The 17757-nt window shown below is 34.7% G+C and overlaps 3 protein-coding genes across 5 annotated transcripts; 2 read left to right on the top strand and 1 right to left on the bottom strand.

The window, feature by feature from the left end:
- The first annotated feature begins 4440 nt into the window (after positions 1-4440).
- On the top strand, positions 4441-6084 carry LOC125206477. Of its 3 annotated transcripts, none has more exons than XM_048105734.1 (5): positions 4441-4816; positions 5055-5105; positions 5328-5461; positions 5551-5642; positions 5743-6084. In XM_048105734.1, the coding sequence occupies exons 1-5, from the start codon at positions 4550-4552 to the stop codon at positions 5787-5789; spliced, it is 591 nt and encodes a 196-aa protein (XP_047961691.1). In that variant the 5' UTR covers positions 4441-4549; the 3' UTR covers positions 5790-6084. The 3 variants fall into 3 exon arrangements, with proteins under 3 accessions (XP_047961691.1, XP_047961688.1, XP_047961696.1); XM_048105731.1 differs by having other exon boundaries at positions 4443-4816; positions 5732-6084; XM_048105739.1 differs by having other exon boundaries at positions 4739-4816; positions 5317-5461; positions 5732-6084.
- Positions 6085-6314: 230 nt separating this feature from the next.
- On the bottom strand, positions 6315-7637 carry LOC125206495. The gene is made up of 2 exons (XM_048105748.1): positions 7344-7637; positions 6315-6637 (listed from the first exon to the last, which is right to left on the bottom strand). The coding sequence occupies exons 1-2, from the start codon at positions 7548-7550 to the stop codon at positions 6413-6415; spliced, it is 432 nt and encodes a 143-aa protein (XP_047961705.1). The 5' UTR covers positions 7551-7637; the 3' UTR covers positions 6315-6412.
- A 5801-nt stretch (positions 7638-13438) lies between these two features.
- Positions 13439-14699, top strand: LOC125215504 (stress enhanced protein 2, chloroplastic). The gene is made up of 2 exons (XM_048116937.1): positions 13439-13797; positions 14196-14699. The coding sequence occupies exons 1-2, from the start codon at positions 13510-13512 to the stop codon at positions 14454-14456; spliced, it is 549 nt and encodes a 182-aa protein (XP_047972894.1). The 5' UTR covers positions 13439-13509; the 3' UTR covers positions 14457-14699.
- Positions 14700-17757: the final 3058 nt, after the last annotated feature.

The following is a 17757-nucleotide window of genomic DNA, read 5'->3' as shown; positions in this document are numbered from 1 at the left end:
ACGTTACAATTAGCTTTCGTTAGAACGACACTGTTATTTGAGAGAGAGAACATTAAGAGTCTTAGGAGCCTTCAAGAGTTACTAATCTAGGTTTGATGTCCCTAGTGTCTGTAATCCACTTTATGTCGCATGGACAATAAATGTGTTACTCGTTCTAATAAAGTATGAACTATACTAGGGTGTTGTACTTGGAACGCATGCACCCTAATTAAAAAAAATTATCTCATTTCTCGATTTTCACATATTTTCTATTATTCGGCGGCCGCTTGCGCCCACAAACTCCTCATTTAACTCCTCATATTTTCCTCCTTCATGTTGAATTAAATTCCCAGATAATTAAGCACATAATTAAACTTTCGCAAATTATCTCCCTCGAATTAATTATTTCGGACTTGGGCTAAATTATTCACCCTTTGAATTATTCTCAAAATTAACTAAATAAGCCTCCAGAGTTGATTATGCATCGGTCCAACAATTATATTTAATTAAACTCATCCTAATGATTTAAATTAAACTGGCCCAAGTACATTTTATTTCCAAGCCGCAACCTATTTAATTTAACCCCTCCTTATTTCTCCAAATTAAATTAGGGACCCCAACCAAAACTAAAAGAGAGGCCCGAAATATTATACTCCCCTCCACCATAGGTCTTCCTCCCTCTCTAATTTCATTTCCCCCAAAACAAAAGAGATCTCTAACCCTCATTTCCACAAACCCTCATTTCCGTCACCTCCCTCCGATTCACTCCACGCCGCCGGTCATCACTCGGCCGCTCCCCCGTCGCCGGTCAACACCGACGCCACTGCTGTTCCGGCGACGGGAATCCTATCTCTTTCCTCTAATATTGGAACCGCCCGAATTCACCGATTTCTCCACAAATTTCAATTAAATAATACTAAAATGCGATTTTTCCCCCCCTCTGATCTTAGTTTGTATTTCCTCTTCTTTCTTTTTTCTTATTTTTCTTTCTTTTTACTGTTTGATACATACACCTAATTGACATTTAAAGAGTATCTGAGGGGTGGGTATTCGGTTAACCGAACCGACATGTCGGTTAACCGACCCCAAAATTCCATAAAAAAAAACTAACCGGATCGGTTCGGTTACTTAATTAACCGACTCGGTTAGTACCGGTCGGTTATCGGTTATAACCAAACTAACCGAATCGGTTAAAATTTAAAATACTTTTTTCCAATAATAAATGAAGATTATTCTATTTTTAACATACTAATTCTTAAGCACTTTAATAACTTTAAGAGATCATATTTTTAAAATAATGTTTAGACACTTGACTTTGAAATATTTGATAGTGACACAAATTAAAATTGACTTTTTTTTGACATTGCAATATGACTTATGAGACTTTAACAAAATTTGGAAGTAAATTACAATTCCTTCTACTGTGACAAAATTTTGAAGTAAATTACAATTTCTTCTATTATGACAAAATTTGAAAGTAAATTACAATTTCTTCTATAATTAATTAAAAATATATTAAAAATTAAAATTGTTTATGGTTTTAATTAACTTGTTATCTACTTTTTTATTATTATTATTATTATTATTATTATTATTATTATTATTATTATTATTATTATTATACTCCTATTTACAAGCAATACATATATTGTTTAGGCTTTTTAATAGACTTAAACTTTAAATAATCTAAAATTTGAAAACCTTTCTCTAATAATAAGTGAAAGGTTATCTTATTTTTAAAATAGTAGTATTGCTTCAGCACTTGTTAACTTTAAGAGATCTTATTTATAAAAATATATTTAGAAAATTTATTAAATTTGAGATATTATAAGTATAAGTAACTGATAGTACACAAATTAAAATAGACTTTTTTGACATTGCAAATTTGCAATATGAGACTTTGACAAAATTTGGAAGTAAGTTACAGATTCTTCTACTGTGACAAAGTTTAAAAGTAAATTGCAATTTCTTTTATTATTAATAAGAATATAATTGATATTAAAATTGTTTATGGTTTTAACTTTTTAACTTTTCATCTACTACTACTACTACTGCTGCTACTGCTGCTACTGCTGCTACTGCTGCTACTACTGCTACTGCTGCTACTACTGCTGCTACTACTACTACTACTACAATCATTTTCTAAACTTGTTTCCAAAAGAAGTGTCTCACTTATCGTGAGACAGAGGAATTGAGGAAGTAACGTTATTGCAGGTCTCACTATCCAATTATATTACTATCTCAACAACATTTTCTTTTTAGTATTATTTTTTTTACCAATTTTGCATTGAACCTTGTTCCATTTTTAAAGTCTGAACCAAATACAAAAGTAACTATAAATGATTATAAAATAAATTTTAAAACTTCAATATGTGAATATATTTATGAGCTTCATATTATTATTATTATTATACTCCTATTTACAAGTAATACATAAATTGTTTAGGCACTTTAAAAGACTTAAACTTTACATGATCTATAACTTAAAAACTTTTCTCCAATAATAAGTGAAAGGTTATTCTATATTTAACATAGTAATGCAAGCAATATATTGACTTTGAGATATAAATATATAAGTATAATACTATAATTGCTAGTGACACAAATTAAAATGGACTTTTTTGACATTGCAATACGAGACTTTGACAAAATTTAGATATAAATTACAATTTCTTCCATTGTGACAAAATTTGAAAGTAAATTGTAATTTCTTCTAGTATTAAATAAACATATAATTGAAATTAAAATTGAATTTAATTCGGTTATCAATTATAACCGATAACCGGTCGGTTATAACCGATAACCGACTTAGAGCAAAAACGTATAACCGGTACCGAACCGATAACCGTAAATGTCGGTTATCGGTTGGTTCCGGTTCGATTCTCGGTTAACCGATTAACCGAAAACCGTTTACCCACCCCTAATCCACAATAGTGTGGACTTGTACTAGGACTAGCCAAAGACTAGCTATTGCTCTACCACATCACAAAGGACATCCCACTGCACAATAGTCGACAAGCACTGGGACTAGCCAACAAACAAAATCACAAATTCACAGACATGAAATTAAAATTTTGACATGAATAGGGGGAAATGCAACCATTTTATATAAATTAAAAAAAACATACATAATTAAAAAAAAACTAAATTAATAAAAAAATTCGAAAAAACCGCTAGTCCGTCGGGAGCCCACAATAGCGGACTAGCACCAATTCCAACAGACGTCCTCTCGTCCGTCTAGCTAGTCCGCCTGCCGCTCACCGGTTACAATAGTGGACTAGCGCACAAACTAGCGGCTAGTCCGCGCGCTAGTCCACTACTGTGGATACTCTAATATAAATTAAAGACAAAACACCTAATTAAATAAACTGTTTAAGCTAATAAGATCAATTAAATATTTTTAATTTAATTATTTTATGGATTATCAGTTTAGTACTAAAGCACATAATTAAAAATATTCAATTACTCCCTCGTCGCTTAAATTTTGTCACATTTTTCTATTTCCGTTCCTCCCACAATTTTTCACATTTAACTTTTTTACCATGTAGTGGATCTCATATTCCACTAACTTATTTCATCTCACATTTTATTATAAACTAATAGTATATAAAAGTAGGACCTGCTACCACTAATTTTTTCAACTCAATTTCCATTACATTCTTAAAACCTGTGCCCGGTCAAAGTGTGACAAAATTTAATGAACGGATAGAGTATTTTATATCATTTTAAATATAAATTTAAATTTTATTAAGACTATATTAATTAGTTATTAATTTAAGATAAAATAATAAAATTATTTTATATTAGTTTAATGTTAAATGATTCATATTTTAAATAATTATATAATTATACTACTTATTTATTAATTACGGGTTATTAATATTATGATAATAATTAAATATAATTAATACTATAACTATAATTAAGTAGTAGTATGAGATTATGAGTCATAATCTGAATTATATTGGAAATAAATTATGTAATTTATAACATTATAATAATAATATTAATAATAATTAATAATACTAGTATAGCAGAGAAAGATAGACAATATATATATACTACTGTTAGATTCTTTTTCGTGTATATCCAAAAATGCACTCCATTATAAATATATGAAAAATGTGATTTTTAAGGGGTATTTTGAAAAAAAAAACAGCATCATGTACTAAAAATATAATTTTAAAATACCAAAATTGTTACTACTTCTATATTTCACTACTATTTTTTATGGCAAAAATTAAAGATTAGGTACTATTTCTATATTTCACTACTATTTTTTTTTTGCTAAAGGCCTTCAATGTGCAAACTCCAAATTTCAAAAACTTTATTAGTACTTCACTCGATTTAATTATCTAGTTGTGTGGAGTATTTTTTTTAATAGAATTTTCATAAGAAGAATTTACTCGAATTGTGATTATTACTATGTCTCGAAATCTGTACTTTTTAATTGGTGACATCTGTTGGAATATGATAGTGTTCGGAGATTGCGAGAACGAAATCCCTACCCAGAGAGCTAATTAAAAGTTGTATATACTCCATATTAATACTATATCTGTGCTTGCCGGAGATGTTTAATGCGGTGAGGTTGCAGGCCTCGAATCCAGTCGCGCTTCGTTCTAGCTCCGGCGGAAATGGCGGCATTGTTTCCTCTCCTAGCCGGCTGACTCTCCGGCTTCCCGCTCCCCGCCGCTTCGCTTCTTTCACTCTTCTCTCCGTCGACAATGCTACGTCGGAGCCCTCAGCCGCCTCGCAACTCACTGCCGCCGTCGGATCTCCGCCTCAGCTAACCCTCTCTCACCGCCACATTCAATTCCTTAGTCTCACCGCCTGCGCCGTACTCTCTATTTCTCTCTCTCTCTAACTGAATTTGATATATTTTGGGAAAATCTACTTAGCTTGTGATTGATTCATTGCATTTTAATTGGAGATTGCTCGCTGCGTTGTTCAGCTTACCTAATTGAACTGCGTGATGAATATCTCCACATTTTGAAAAATTAGGGTTCTTAGCTTCCTTTGTTTGATGTTTATTTTATTGGAGTACTAATTTATGGATCTATGGTGTTGATTTACAGACAGCAGTTTCTGCAACATGGCTTTTCTGCGCTGCAATTCCAGCCCTACTGGTTAGTGATTTTTCAATTCCTGTAGCTACTCTAATGCTAGTTAATGTTAATGAAGAACTCAGTTTCAAGGACCATGTAATTGTGGAGTTAAATTGATTTTTAGGCAATGATGTAAAATGCAATGATTTTGTTTTGTTTGATTGGATGTTGTGAGATGCTATACTATCCTCTGTTTTTCTCCATGTGCTGTCTGAGGATTAATTGTTACAAGGTTCGTTAAAGGCCTTCAAGAGAGCTGCGGAGTCACTGGAGAAGCTAATGGACGCCACGAGGGAAGAGCTGCCCGACACCATGGCTGCTGTTCGATTATCTGGGATGGAGATCAGCGACTTGACAATGGAGCTCAGTGACCTTGGGTTGGTACCTTTCACTTTCGACTTTCTTAAAATACAGAAGCTCTTTAGAGATTATCATGGTTACGTTACTTGTATACTTGCATTCGCAGTCAAGGGCTAACGCAGGGGGTTAGAAGCTCTACTCGAGCTGTTCGTATGGCAGAGGAGAGATGGAGACGGTTGACAAACATGAAACCAATAGGTTAGTAATTCAGATGTTCATACACATTCATTTTCTCATCTCAACTTTGTTTTAAAGTGACGAATTCCGCCTGATCTTTGCTTGAGTAGTATCTGTGCAGGAGGTCGCCCCAATGAGAGCCCAGATAGGCGAGCCGGCTCTAGCTAGAACTGCACGGAGAATGAGGGAAGGCATTGTTAAAGGCCGTGGAGTTGTACAGATGCTCTTTACCCTAACCCGGTATTCTAAAATGCTCCTTAACTACTTCACTTCTCGTTCGAAGGCCTAATCCATGCTCTGGTATAATATGAATTTGAGGCCAATCCTCTGTACATACTCTCTGATTGGGTAGAGTTTTTGGAGCTTTAACAAAGGAGGCTAGGCACAGTAGAGAACTAGTATTTTACTTGGTTGTATATGTGTTTTGTTAAGCCTTACAGTTGTGAAATTTCTGTTTTTGTTATGTGTTTTTTACTTTGGATTCGGAAATTTGGAGGGTTAAGTTTGCTCCAAGGAGTTACCTTCTCCGAGTAGTTATAGGGATGAATTAGGTACTCGACTGAGGTAGTTGCTAGAGTTCAATTCGTACTAATAAGAGCTTCGGATTCTTTCTTTGCTAGCAGCGAACATGCTTCGACTGAAGACACGTCCCATGATTTACCCCAAAATCGTTGCCTGAATCTAGTAGACTAATGCTACAAAAAATAATGATACAATTAAAGCCCCAAAACACAGTTTTTGAACAGAAGCTCACTAGTAATTTTGCATTAGATCTTTGAGCTGTAGCATAGTCAATCTTGCTTTTCATGTTGTTGACTTGCAGAGCTCTCTGAGCTAGAATCTAACCCGAAGCACTTGAAAATCGCTTGTTTGGCCCGCCCAAAATAGTTGCAAGGGTGGGTTGGACGCCGGAAAATGCCCAGAATTACGGTATCCTTTAGAGACGACTCATCTTCCTCTTCTCTGCTCGACCCTCCACTACTTCCTGCGCGCCCTCCAGCTCTCTCGTCTTCCACCTGGCAGACGAGTTTAGATGTGGGCCAAAACAAATGTTAACATTTCCAGATGTTACACATTTGTATCCCAGGGACAATCGTCATTCTTAATGTTCCAAATGCTAATGCACCACCACCAAGAGTCCATCTTACAAAAATTGCCTTTCGCTTTAATATTAGACACAATTGTTAAAAAGTAGAGGGGAATAGTTTTTGCGAGTAGCTGAAGCATTCTCCAAAATTTATTATTATTATTATTATTTGATAAAAATTCAATCTTTATCACCTTCTCATGTCTAAGACTCCAAGTAAAGAATAACAGACCAAAAAATAGAACCTTATTTATCAAGGAAAAAACCACGCACCAACACCTCGAATCATGATAGTATAGTAGAACACAAGCAAATTAATCTTCAAGAAAGCAGCTAAAAGCCAAAAAAAACTATTAAGAAATGTTTAAAATCATCAAATAAATGACTACTTTTGTATAAAATTATATTGAATTGATATTTGAATCGATCAATTGAACGTTTGCTTCTCTTTTTCTTCTTCGTCTATTATTGAGCCTTGAACTTGCATTTCGTCAAATAAACTCAATTCCAAACTAATGCAAATCCCATAAATTCAACTAACATAGAAGTTGTTCAAAATCCGAATATGAAATTTATGAAAATTAAATGGAGAAGTGTTATAAAGAAGAATAAAAATTGATCCAAAACCAACGCACCGTCATTATTCCGTTTGGAGAGGTAAAGTTGTTGGCTGCAGGTTGGTGACCAGATGGCGGCGCGGCTGACCTAGTAGAGGCGTCATAAGTGAAGGCAGCGAAGCCGAAAAAGAGGAGAAAGAGAAGAATGGTAATAAGAAGTTGGATCCAAATTAGCCATGGGATTTTGTAGCTCTCTATAATCAACTCATCCCCAAACCCCACCATTTCTTCTACTTAACCAACGCCCAAAATCTTCAGCTTCTATGCACCATCAAGAGAGAAAGAGAGGGAAATGGATTTAATCAGGAAAACTGTCGTGTGGGAAAGTAAAAAAAAGAGACCGTTAACTTCATTAAAAAACAAAAAAGTTAAACTGCCTACCGCCACCTATAATACCATTATTGTCAATTAGGTCCCCTATATTGTTGTAATTGTCAACAAGGCACACTTGTTTGTTTGTTCGTCATTTACAATCTCATTTTTTCTATTTTGATCTGCGCTGCGAAATTAGTCTATTTTCATTTTTGACAAGTCTTTTTCTCTACTAAGATGAATCTCATTTTCCATTAACAATACTTTAATCATTTTTTTTTCTTTTCATCTCTCTCATTTTATTATTTTGCAATTAAATTCATGTCTTCTACAAAGTCCTTTTTTTAAGGGAACTGAGAGAATAGTACTCCCTCCGTCCCTAAAGAGTATGAACTCTTTCCTTTTTAGTTCGTCCCTGAAAAATATGAATTTTCTAATTTTGATTTTTTTTTCTCTAATTAGGTGAGACTTATTCTGCACTAGCAATATTTTTAAAACTCCTTCTTTCTCTCTCTCTCTTACTTTACCAATTGTGCATTAAAACTCATGTCGAACAAAATGTTCATACTCTTTGAGGACGGAGGGAGTATACTAAATCAATAGTGATTTATTAACGCTATTACTCATAATTATAATTTTCTTTTCACAATATAATTAAATCCATGTCATTTTAATTACATTATAGTATGAAAGACATATATCCTGCCTTTTTCATAAAAATAAACACTATTTTATTTTAGTTTGCTCTATAAACATAATCCATAATTATTTATGGAAAATTTTTCCCACTAATAGCGTGTGCCATATTTTACACTAACATTTCATCATTAATTTTTATTTATATTTTATCGTACGTTACCAATAATGCATTGAAACACATGTCGTCCCTGAGGCCATTCATAGTAGCGCTCATAAATACGCCTTATAAATCCTCGAGTGAACTACAAATTTGGTACATATGTATGAGGGTTCGAACGCTAGACACCCCTATGTTTTTAAAATATCGCCACACACCTCTATGTATGGACTTAATATTATTTGAATGATTTGTTCACTGTTCACGGACTTTTAAACCCTTTTTCCACTTGAATTTAACCAAAATGCCACTAAGGGCATTCTGGTCTTTGCTAAAACAAGGGGTACTATTTATGATATTTTAATATTCTTATAGGGGTACCTCAAATGAAATTTTAATACTATTGATACTTGAAACGATATAATATTTAACTCTTTACAATTTTTAAGGAAATAATTTGTCTTCATGTCTACATGTTTAACACGAAAGATAATATAATAATATTATATTATTATTTTTTAAAAAGTTTAATCTTCTTTATCCTCTCTAACGAGGACATCCATTTTTTACCTCTGCAATTTTGATACAAAAATGCAGTTCAGCCCCTTCTATCATTCCAATTTTGATTATTTACTCTCCAACAATATTAACTTGGTGAAGGCTGAAGAAAATTTTTAATAATTTTCAAAAAGTTGAAATAGAAAAAACAAAAAAAAAGGTTCTCGAAAGGGGCTTAAGCCCTCCATCGAGAGAGAAGAGAAGAAGTGAACGGTCCTTTTTATTGAGAGTGAAGTTCAAATAGACAACAGGCAGAAGTGGCAGAGTGGAAAAGAAAATGGTTCATTCTGAAGATTAAAAAACCAGTGGAAAAATAGCTTAAAATTATGTGAATAGTGAAAAGGTCTTTCAAATGATATTAGGTTCATACATAAAGGTGTGTGGCGATATTTTTGAAACTTAGGGTTGTCTAGCGTTCGAACCCCCATACATAGGTCCCAAATTTGTAATTTACTCTATTTGAAAAGACTGAAATACCCTAGGTGGCATTTTGGAAAAAAAAACGAGGGTGAGAAGGGCATGAACGACCGTAAAAAGTGAAAAAGGACTTCAAATGATATTACATGCATACATAGAGGTGTCTGATGCATTTTTTGAAATATGGGTACCTCGAACGTTCGAATGACAATACATAGGGATGTTTTTTGTAGTTCACTCTAAATCCTCTCTTCCTCATTTTTCCCCATGTCACGTCAGTATTTTATCTTTAAGCTCAAACGCTTGCAATATTGCCTCAAATTATGCTCTATAAATCCACCATATTCATATCACCACTATTTTTTTAATTTTAATTTTTATAAATAAAATAGAATAAAAAAATTAAAGTCAACACCAAAAATACTTAATTAAAAAAAAGTTACACCGAAAAAAAAAATAGTAGGCTATGGATAAAAATTAAAAACCAGATCACTTCATCCCAATTGGCTTTTGAGTTGTTTGATGAGTCCCTGGAGGAGTTCTCTCTCTTGTGGGTTCTAGTACACGGAGAGGGATCTGATGGTATCCCACAACTTCCTCTGAACCGTCTGGACCAAACCTATGAGGTTCGGGTCTTCGGTAGTCAAAGCATTTTTATCATCTCTCTCCTACTTTACCTATTGGACATTAAACTCGTGTTATTTACATGTTTTTCTATTTTTTTCTAGGAAGAAAGGAGTATAGATTAATCTTGAAGAATATGGGGGAAATTTTAATATTTTAATTTTTATTACTGCTAACTCTAACCTATTAAAAATAAGAATGAACTATAAAAATGGTCCATGAACTATGGGTTTATCTCGCCAATAGTCATTGGACTTTAAAAATATCTACAATAGTCCCCGAACTAATGGTTTGTTTCAAAATCGGTCCTTTTGGCATTTTTTTACTCGAAAATGTTCTTTTGGGCTATTGTGCAAATTTGTCTTTTCACATTTTTAATTGTTTCAATATGATACTATATCAATGATGTACTAAATCTTATATAATATCAAAATTATCTTCTTCTCTCATTTGCTATCCTTCACTTTGTCTTTTTTTATTTCAATATTAGATTAAATTTTATAAAGTTAAATTTAAAATTTAGATTTTTAATTATCAATAAATTAATTTTATTTAAATTATTAATATATGTATTCTTTCTCGTCTCACTGCTATATATATAGAAATAAAACTATGCAGCTAGCTAACACAAAACTCTTTTATAATAAATACATAAATTAATAATGTTAATTAAAAACAATTTATTGGTATTTAAAAATCTAAATTTTAAATTTAATTTTATAAAATTAAATCTAATATTGAAATAAAGAAACAAAGTGAAGGATAACAAAAGGAAGAAGAAGATAATTTGAAATAATTTCAGATTTAGTATATCATTGAAATAATATCATATTGAAACATATAAAAATGTGAAAAGACGAAATTTTAAATAAACCCTTAGTTCAGGGACTACTGTAGATATTTTTAAAGTCAAGAGACTATTCACGAGATAAACTCATAGTTCAGGGACTATTTCTTTTTTTTTTTGTCCCATGAAAAAATACTCCATCCGTCCCCAAAGAGTATGAACTATTTCTTTTTTCGTCAGTCCCTAAAGAGTATGAACTTTCAATATTAGAAAAAGTCAAACAACATACTACCCCTACATATAATTTTATTTACAACTTATACCATTATAATAAGATAGACTCCACTCTCCACTAACATTGTTTCCATTACCCTTTCTCTCTCTCTCTCTCTTACTTTTTCCCTTATTTATTAAAACCCGTAGAGAACTCATTGTTCATATCTTTGGGGACGGAGGAAGTAAAAATGATATTGTTGGGGATTGGTGGTGCACACCCGAACTCCACATTAGTATGATATTGTCCAGTTTGAGCGAAGACCTCACGGTTTTGCTCTTAGGTACTCCCAAAAGGCCTCATACTAATGAAGTTGGGTAGCTTATATATATGCTTACAACTCTTGTTCATTCTCCAATGTGGGATATTGTTTACCCCACAATCCTCCCTTCAAACCAAGACCACACGTCCGTTACAGGTCATCGGGGTCACCCAAGGTCTTGGTCAAGCTCACGTAGAAACATCGGAGAACTTGCAAGCGCAATCCACCGACCCTGAGCCACATAGGCTCCGCCTCTGAACCAGAGCTCTGATATCACTGTTAGGGATCGGTGGTGCACACCCAAACTCCACATTAGTATGATATCGTATTAATATGGACTTCAGGTGTGCACCACCGATCCCCAACAGTTGTATCATAGCCATGGTTTAAGGACGGGGCCTGTGTGGCGCGAGGTTCGGTGGATTGCGCTTGTAAGTTCTCGGATTTATCTGTGTGAGCTCGATCAAAACCTGTGTTGACTTGTAACATGCGTGGTCGATATGTGGTCTTGGTCTAGTGGTCTTTGTTTGAGGATGGGATTGTAGGGGCAAACAATATCACACATTGGAGAATGAACAAGAGTTGCAAGCATATATATATATCGGCTACCCCAACTCCATTAGTTTGAGGCCTTTTTGGGAGCACCCTAAAAGAAAAAACGTGAGGGTATTGTCCAAAGCGGACATTATCATACTAATGTGGAGTTCGGGTGTGCACCACCGATCCCAAGCAGTGATATTAGAGCCCTGGTTTAGGGGCGGGGCCTGTGTGGCTCGGGGTCGATGGATTGCGCTTGCAAGTTCTCCGATGTCTCTATGTAAACTTGACCAAGACCGGGGGTGACCTAATGACCTGTAACATGTGTAGACATGTGGTCTTGGTCTGGTGGTCTTGGTTTGAGGGAAGGATTGCGGGCGGGGGCAAACAATATCCCACATTGGAGAATGAATAAGAGTTGCAAGCATATATATGGGCTACCCCAATTCCATTAATATGATGCCTTTTGGAAGTACCCTAAGAGCAAGACCGTGAGGGCTTTGCTCATAGCAGATAATATCATACCAATGTAGAGTTCGGGTGTACAACACTGATTCCCAACAGTATTTTGGGGGCAACCAATATCCCACATTGTAGAATGAACAAGAGTTGTAAGCATATGTAAGGCTACCCCAACTCCATTAGTATGAGGCTTTTTGGGGGTATCCTAAGAGTAAAACTGTGAGGGTTTTTTGCCTAAAGCGGACAATTTCATACTTATGTGAAGTTCGGGTGTGCATCGCCGATCCCCAATAGATACGTTTTCTGAAATGGAAAGAATATAATCTATACTTTTACCTTTTCTTACTTTATATTCTTTATACTTAACTGACGAAACAATTAAACAAGAGTATTACATAAAATCTCGTGCCGAAAAGTAGAAATTTGTTTTATGGTACCGTGGAGTATTTCTTAAGAAAATTTAGAGAATAAAATATTCTTAATTACTACTCCACAATATAATTTCTTATATTTATTACTAGTATTTTGTTAATACATGAATTAGTATTTTAATAAAAATTTCTTTTATCCTTATAATTCATATATAATTGTATAAATTGATAATCTTGGATAAGTCTGGATAAGGATAGCTTCTCTTCCAATTGACAAGAATGTTACCATGCACTGTTGTTAAATTTCTGCCCTGGCCTATTCAAATCCTAGTTCCATGATTAATGGTTTGAGGTTCCGGATAAATATCTTCTGATGGAATGAAAGGGGTATATGTGTAACGTATTAGTATTTGGGAATGATTGAATCCAAAGCTTATTATTGAGGAGACGTACTTATGATAAGTCAACTTTTCTGTTCTCACTATGAGTGATGGACGGTTTTGATCATTTGATGCATATGGATGAAGAGGATTGGTTCAAACAAAAGAAGTGACTAGTTATTACAAGGAATAAATGAGAACGACAACAACGTTAACGGCAAAGTGAAGCGCCACGTCAGTCCTCCACCAATCACCGCCCCTTCCGTGGACGTGGACTCTTCAGCCACCTTCAATCTCTTCAAACTTCAAACCAATCAAATCTCCTTTTACAAAAAAAAAACAACTATTTTCTTCCAAAAAGCACACACACACCTGAATCTTATCCAAGATTCTCATAATTTCTCATGGCCCTCACTGGAGCACGGCCGATCCTATGTCGCCTCGGCGCCGATAAGCCGGCGGCGCCCGAGCCCGTGAGGCTGAAGGTGGCGGAGGATGTCGGCGCCGGGGCGAAGATCGTGCTGCAGCCAAGGGTCTGCACGCTGCGGACTTATGGCGGCGATCGCGGCGGCGTAATCAAGGCCGCCAGAAAGGAGGTTGAGATGTCGAGATTCTTTGAGATGCTGTCGGATTATGTTGAGAGCTCCAAGAAAAGCCATGATTTTGAGATCATCTCTGGTCGTCTTGCCATGGTAGTATTTTACTCTTTTCAAAATTTTAATTAATTTTATTTTAAATGAAAATTACTTATCAAGTTGTTAAATGTTAATTATCTCAAAAAAAAAACTTTTTTATTTGTGAAGTGTAACTTGGGTTTATAATTCATAGTCTCGAATCGATGTGATCGTCAACCAATCTCTAGAATTTCTTTTATCGTTTTTATGAATTACTTAATAAATTTGAGACTACTAATTTGATTAAGTCCGAATATTATATTTGGGTAAAAACCTATAGACTCTCATAAATAAAATCAATTCAAACATCAAAGTTTAGTATTTAGAATCTGATAAATTAAATATACTATTGAAAAAATTGTTCAATAATACTACTATTGAAAAAAATAATTTTTTCCTCTGTTTTTTCCTTCAAGATTGTATTTGCAGCAACAGTTGGCGTGGAGATTGTGACAGGGAATTCAGTGTTCAGGAAGATGGATTTGGTAGGTATAGAGGAAGCCGCGGGTGTCTGCGCGGCCGCAGTGGCCAGCGCCGCAGTCTTCGCGTGGTTTTCGATCAACCGTAACAGAGTGGGGCGGATCCTTACCATCGGATGCAACACCTTCATTGACTCGCTCATCGACAACATTGTCGATGGCTTGTTTTATGATTCCGATTTCAATGATGAAATGTAGCCGTATTTAATTTCATGCTATTTCCCTTGGTTTAGGGTAGTCGACGCTCAAATACATATGGTGCAATACAAAAATGTAATAGGAAAATTGTACTTATATGCATATACGGAGTACTTGGAAATATTACTTTCTACAAGTAATATATGGAGAGATGTGAGATTGATAACGTTGTAAAAATAGGTAATGAAAACTACTATTATTAATATATAAATGGTGTGTAAAGTACCGTTTTTATTTTTTTCACTCCTTTTGCAAAAATAATACTCCCCCTCAAAGTAGTTGGGGCATTTTTTTTGGGAACAAAATTTAAAAAATTGATGTGTTAAAAATTAAAATGGAGAGTGTAAAGTAAAGAAAGAATAAAGTATAAGAGTGAATAAAGTTTTTGCCAGCAAAGTAAATGGCTCAACTACCTTGGTACAACAAAAAAAGGAATACTTCTCAACTATATTAATAAATAGTTAAAGTGGAGAGAAAGTAAAGTAACGGTGGGGATCATCTGCTGTGCATTTTTGCACAACAGCCATGTTGTCCTCACAAGAAAATACTCCCTCATTCCGCGAATAGGAGTCTCGTATTTCCATTTGGGTCTGTTCGCGTATAAGAGTCCCGGTTCATTATTACTATAAATGGTAAAGAGGCCCCACATTCCACTCACATATCATTTAATGTATACAAAAAAGACACATAGTCCACTAACTTCCTTCCACCCACTTTTCTTAACATTTCTTAAAACCCGTGCCGGAACGAAATGAGACTCATATTCACCGACGGAGGGAGTAAAATAATCAAATAAATAAAATAAGTATATATTATTTTATTGGTTCGAGAGAAACAACAGAGACTAATATTATTTTATTGGTTTGAGAGAAACAACAAAGACTACTGCGCAAAAATGCACAACATAAGATCCCCACCCGTGAGACAATAATGTAAACAAGAGTCTTATCTACAGTATTCTCTCTCTTATTTACTCTTTTTCACTTCAACTATTTATAATTATTTTTCTAAAACGAGTGCAGAAAATGAAATGACTATACTACAATGAAACGGAGAGAGACTAATTGGCTCCTGGCTTATATTCCCCATCTCAAGTTCACTATGATCTATCATCAGCTACTTTTGGTATTTCTAGTCTAAACAATATTGTTGAATACCTTTGAGTTGATTCTATTCACCTTAGTGATGATTATGGTGTTCCTATTGTTCATATTGGTAATTCATCTATGAACTGGCGTCTAATTCCTTTTCACTCAAGATCTTTTCTCATTAAACATCTAATGTTTATTTTCTTTATCTACTAAAACTCAACAAACACGCTAAAAAATCAAAGTATACAATATATGCAATATGAGATCATAAATTTTCAATTCTTATATACATTGAAAACGTGCCAAATCTAGAACGCGGAATTATGTAAAATTTGATCATTTAGGAACTTAGTAGGAGTATGCCTCAAATATAGTATTTCCCAAGGATGGAGCTTCGTAAATGATTGCTTAGATAAAAGTTGCCAAGAGTTGTCACACCACTTTTTAAGTGAAGGATCTTTGGTCTCCAAGTGGATCAATTCAACATTTTTTTTGTCATCTCTTTTCTACCATTAATCCTATGATGTTTAAACTTTATATTATACTCAAATCTTTATAGTATTGCTTTTGTGGTATCTTACAAGAATAAGTTTTTGGCGTATCTATCTCGTTCACAGATTCATATCATTAGAGGCATGGTTGATTATCTTCACAAATAAGGTATTCATCATATGGTATCTTGTCGTTGCTCTAACAAAATAATTAGTTCAGGAAAAACATAGGCATACTGTTGAAATGAGTTTAGATCTCCTTTGTAAATCTAGTTTACATGTTACTTTCTGAGATGATGTTTTACCATTGTTGTTTTCATTATCAACAAACTCCCTTCTCAACCACTGTCTCTACCTCTTCCTTTGAAATCCTCTACAAATATAAGCTCCAGTACAATGATTTAATGTTTTTCATTATTCATGTTATCCTCATTTTATATCTACACCAAGTATAAATTAGATTTTAGACCAGATGATATTGTTTTCTTTGGTTATAGTTTCCATCATAGAGGATAACATCCATTTCACGCGTATCACCGGTGTTCACCGGTGATCTTAGTGTACTCTTTTTCCCAAATAAAAAATTATACATCTACTATCATTATTATAAATTAGAAATTTTTATAACTACTGTCATTATATTTGTTGGGATGTGCCTTGAGATATCTTAGAGCTCTATATAATCGAATATAATGATTGTCTTGATATCATATCTTGGAGTTCTAATGGGCATAACACATATAGCCCACAAGATGTATGTGTTAACGATGCAAAATTAGAGACGGATACTCTTCGTGCACTTCTAATGTTGCAAATACATCTAATGTCCAATGAGGCCTTATAGGATCTAGTGACATGAGAGAAATGCTTATGGATGCATTCCCATGTGGTCGTGATGAGCCATTGGATGATGATCATGTTGACACCCACCACTTGAAGAAAATGATATTGTTAATAAAGATGACAGCCAAGTAGATGAGCTAATGAAAGAATGTGACAAACCACTTTCTTCGGTTGTCAAAACTTTTCAAGCTTATCTTTCATAGTGAACCTTTATCATATCAAAGTATTGAATGGGTGGTCTGGAAATCATTCTCTATGTTACTTGATTTAATCAAGAAGACATTTCCAGAAGGGTTTATACTTCACTTCAAGTTGCAGTTCGGCAATCATGTCTCAGCATGGAGAATGGGTTTTTCGGCCTCATTCTCTAGCAAGGGTAGCAATCCCCGCCGGATTCAAAGCCGCGAACCGCGCGAAATGGAAAAACTCTGGGAGGAAAGAAATTCGGGAAAAAAAAGTCGCGGAAGAAAAAAGGCATTGCTGAGAATTCCAATGTTGCACAGGCTAGGAAGAAGGACATTCCCCTTCTTTCTGCTTCTGAGAAGAAGGCTATTGAATCCTCCCTATACTACTGCAACCATCCTGATTGAATATTCAAGCCATGGTTTCTCGTCTGAATCGCAAATGGAACAACATTGGGCGGTTGTTCACGGTCGCACCAAAAAGATCTATAGGTTTTGCGGAAACGGCCGCTTTGCAGGTGACGGCGAAATATGTGCCTCTTTTGGCGAGCGTTGCCCCAAGCTCACAAGGAAAAGTAAAACCGAGCTGTTGTGGGAGTTGCACCAAGAGGAGCTGGAGAAGAAGCTCCTGGAGGCCCCGGACGCTAACCCGGAGGGGCAGGACGATGCTCCTGGTCTTTAGGTGTTTTTTATG

The sequence above is a fragment of the Salvia hispanica genome, chromosome 1 (assembly GCF_023119035.1).
Source record: "Salvia hispanica cultivar TCC Black 2014 chromosome 1, UniMelb_Shisp_WGS_1.0, whole genome shotgun sequence".
NCBI classification, from domain to species: domain Eukaryota; kingdom Viridiplantae; phylum Streptophyta; class Magnoliopsida; order Lamiales; family Lamiaceae; genus Salvia; species Salvia hispanica.
This window is presented reverse-complemented; position numbering and strand designations above follow the sequence as displayed.

Coding starts and splice junctions, on each gene's coding strand:
- LOC125215504 (XM_048116937.1), top strand. CDS start 13,510: ATGGCCCTCACTGGAGCACGGCCGATCCTATGTCGCCTCGGCGCCGAT. Junction 13,798..14,195: donor TCTCTGGTCGTCTTGCCATG/GTAGTATTTTAC, acceptor TTTTCCTTCAAG/ATTGTATTTGCAGCAACAGT.
- LOC125206477 (XM_048105731.1), top strand. CDS start 4,550: ATGTTTAATGCGGTGAGGTTGCAGGCCTCGAATCCAGTCGCGCTTCGT. Junction 5,106..5,327: donor CTGCAATTCCAGCCCTACTG/GTTAGTGATTTT, acceptor GGTTCGTTAAAG/GCCTTCAAGAGAGCTGCGGA. Junction 5,643..5,731: donor GACAAACATGAAACCAATAG/GTTAGTAATTCA, acceptor TTGCTTGAGTAG/TATCTGTGCAGGAGGTCGCC.
- LOC125206495 (XM_048105748.1), bottom strand. CDS start 7,550: ATGGTGGGGTTTGGGGATGAGTTGATTATAGAGAGCTACAAAATCCCA. Junction 6,638..7,343: donor CTCCAAACGGAATAATGACG/GTGCGTTGGTTT, acceptor CTCGTCTGCCAG/GTGGAAGACGAGAGAGCTGG.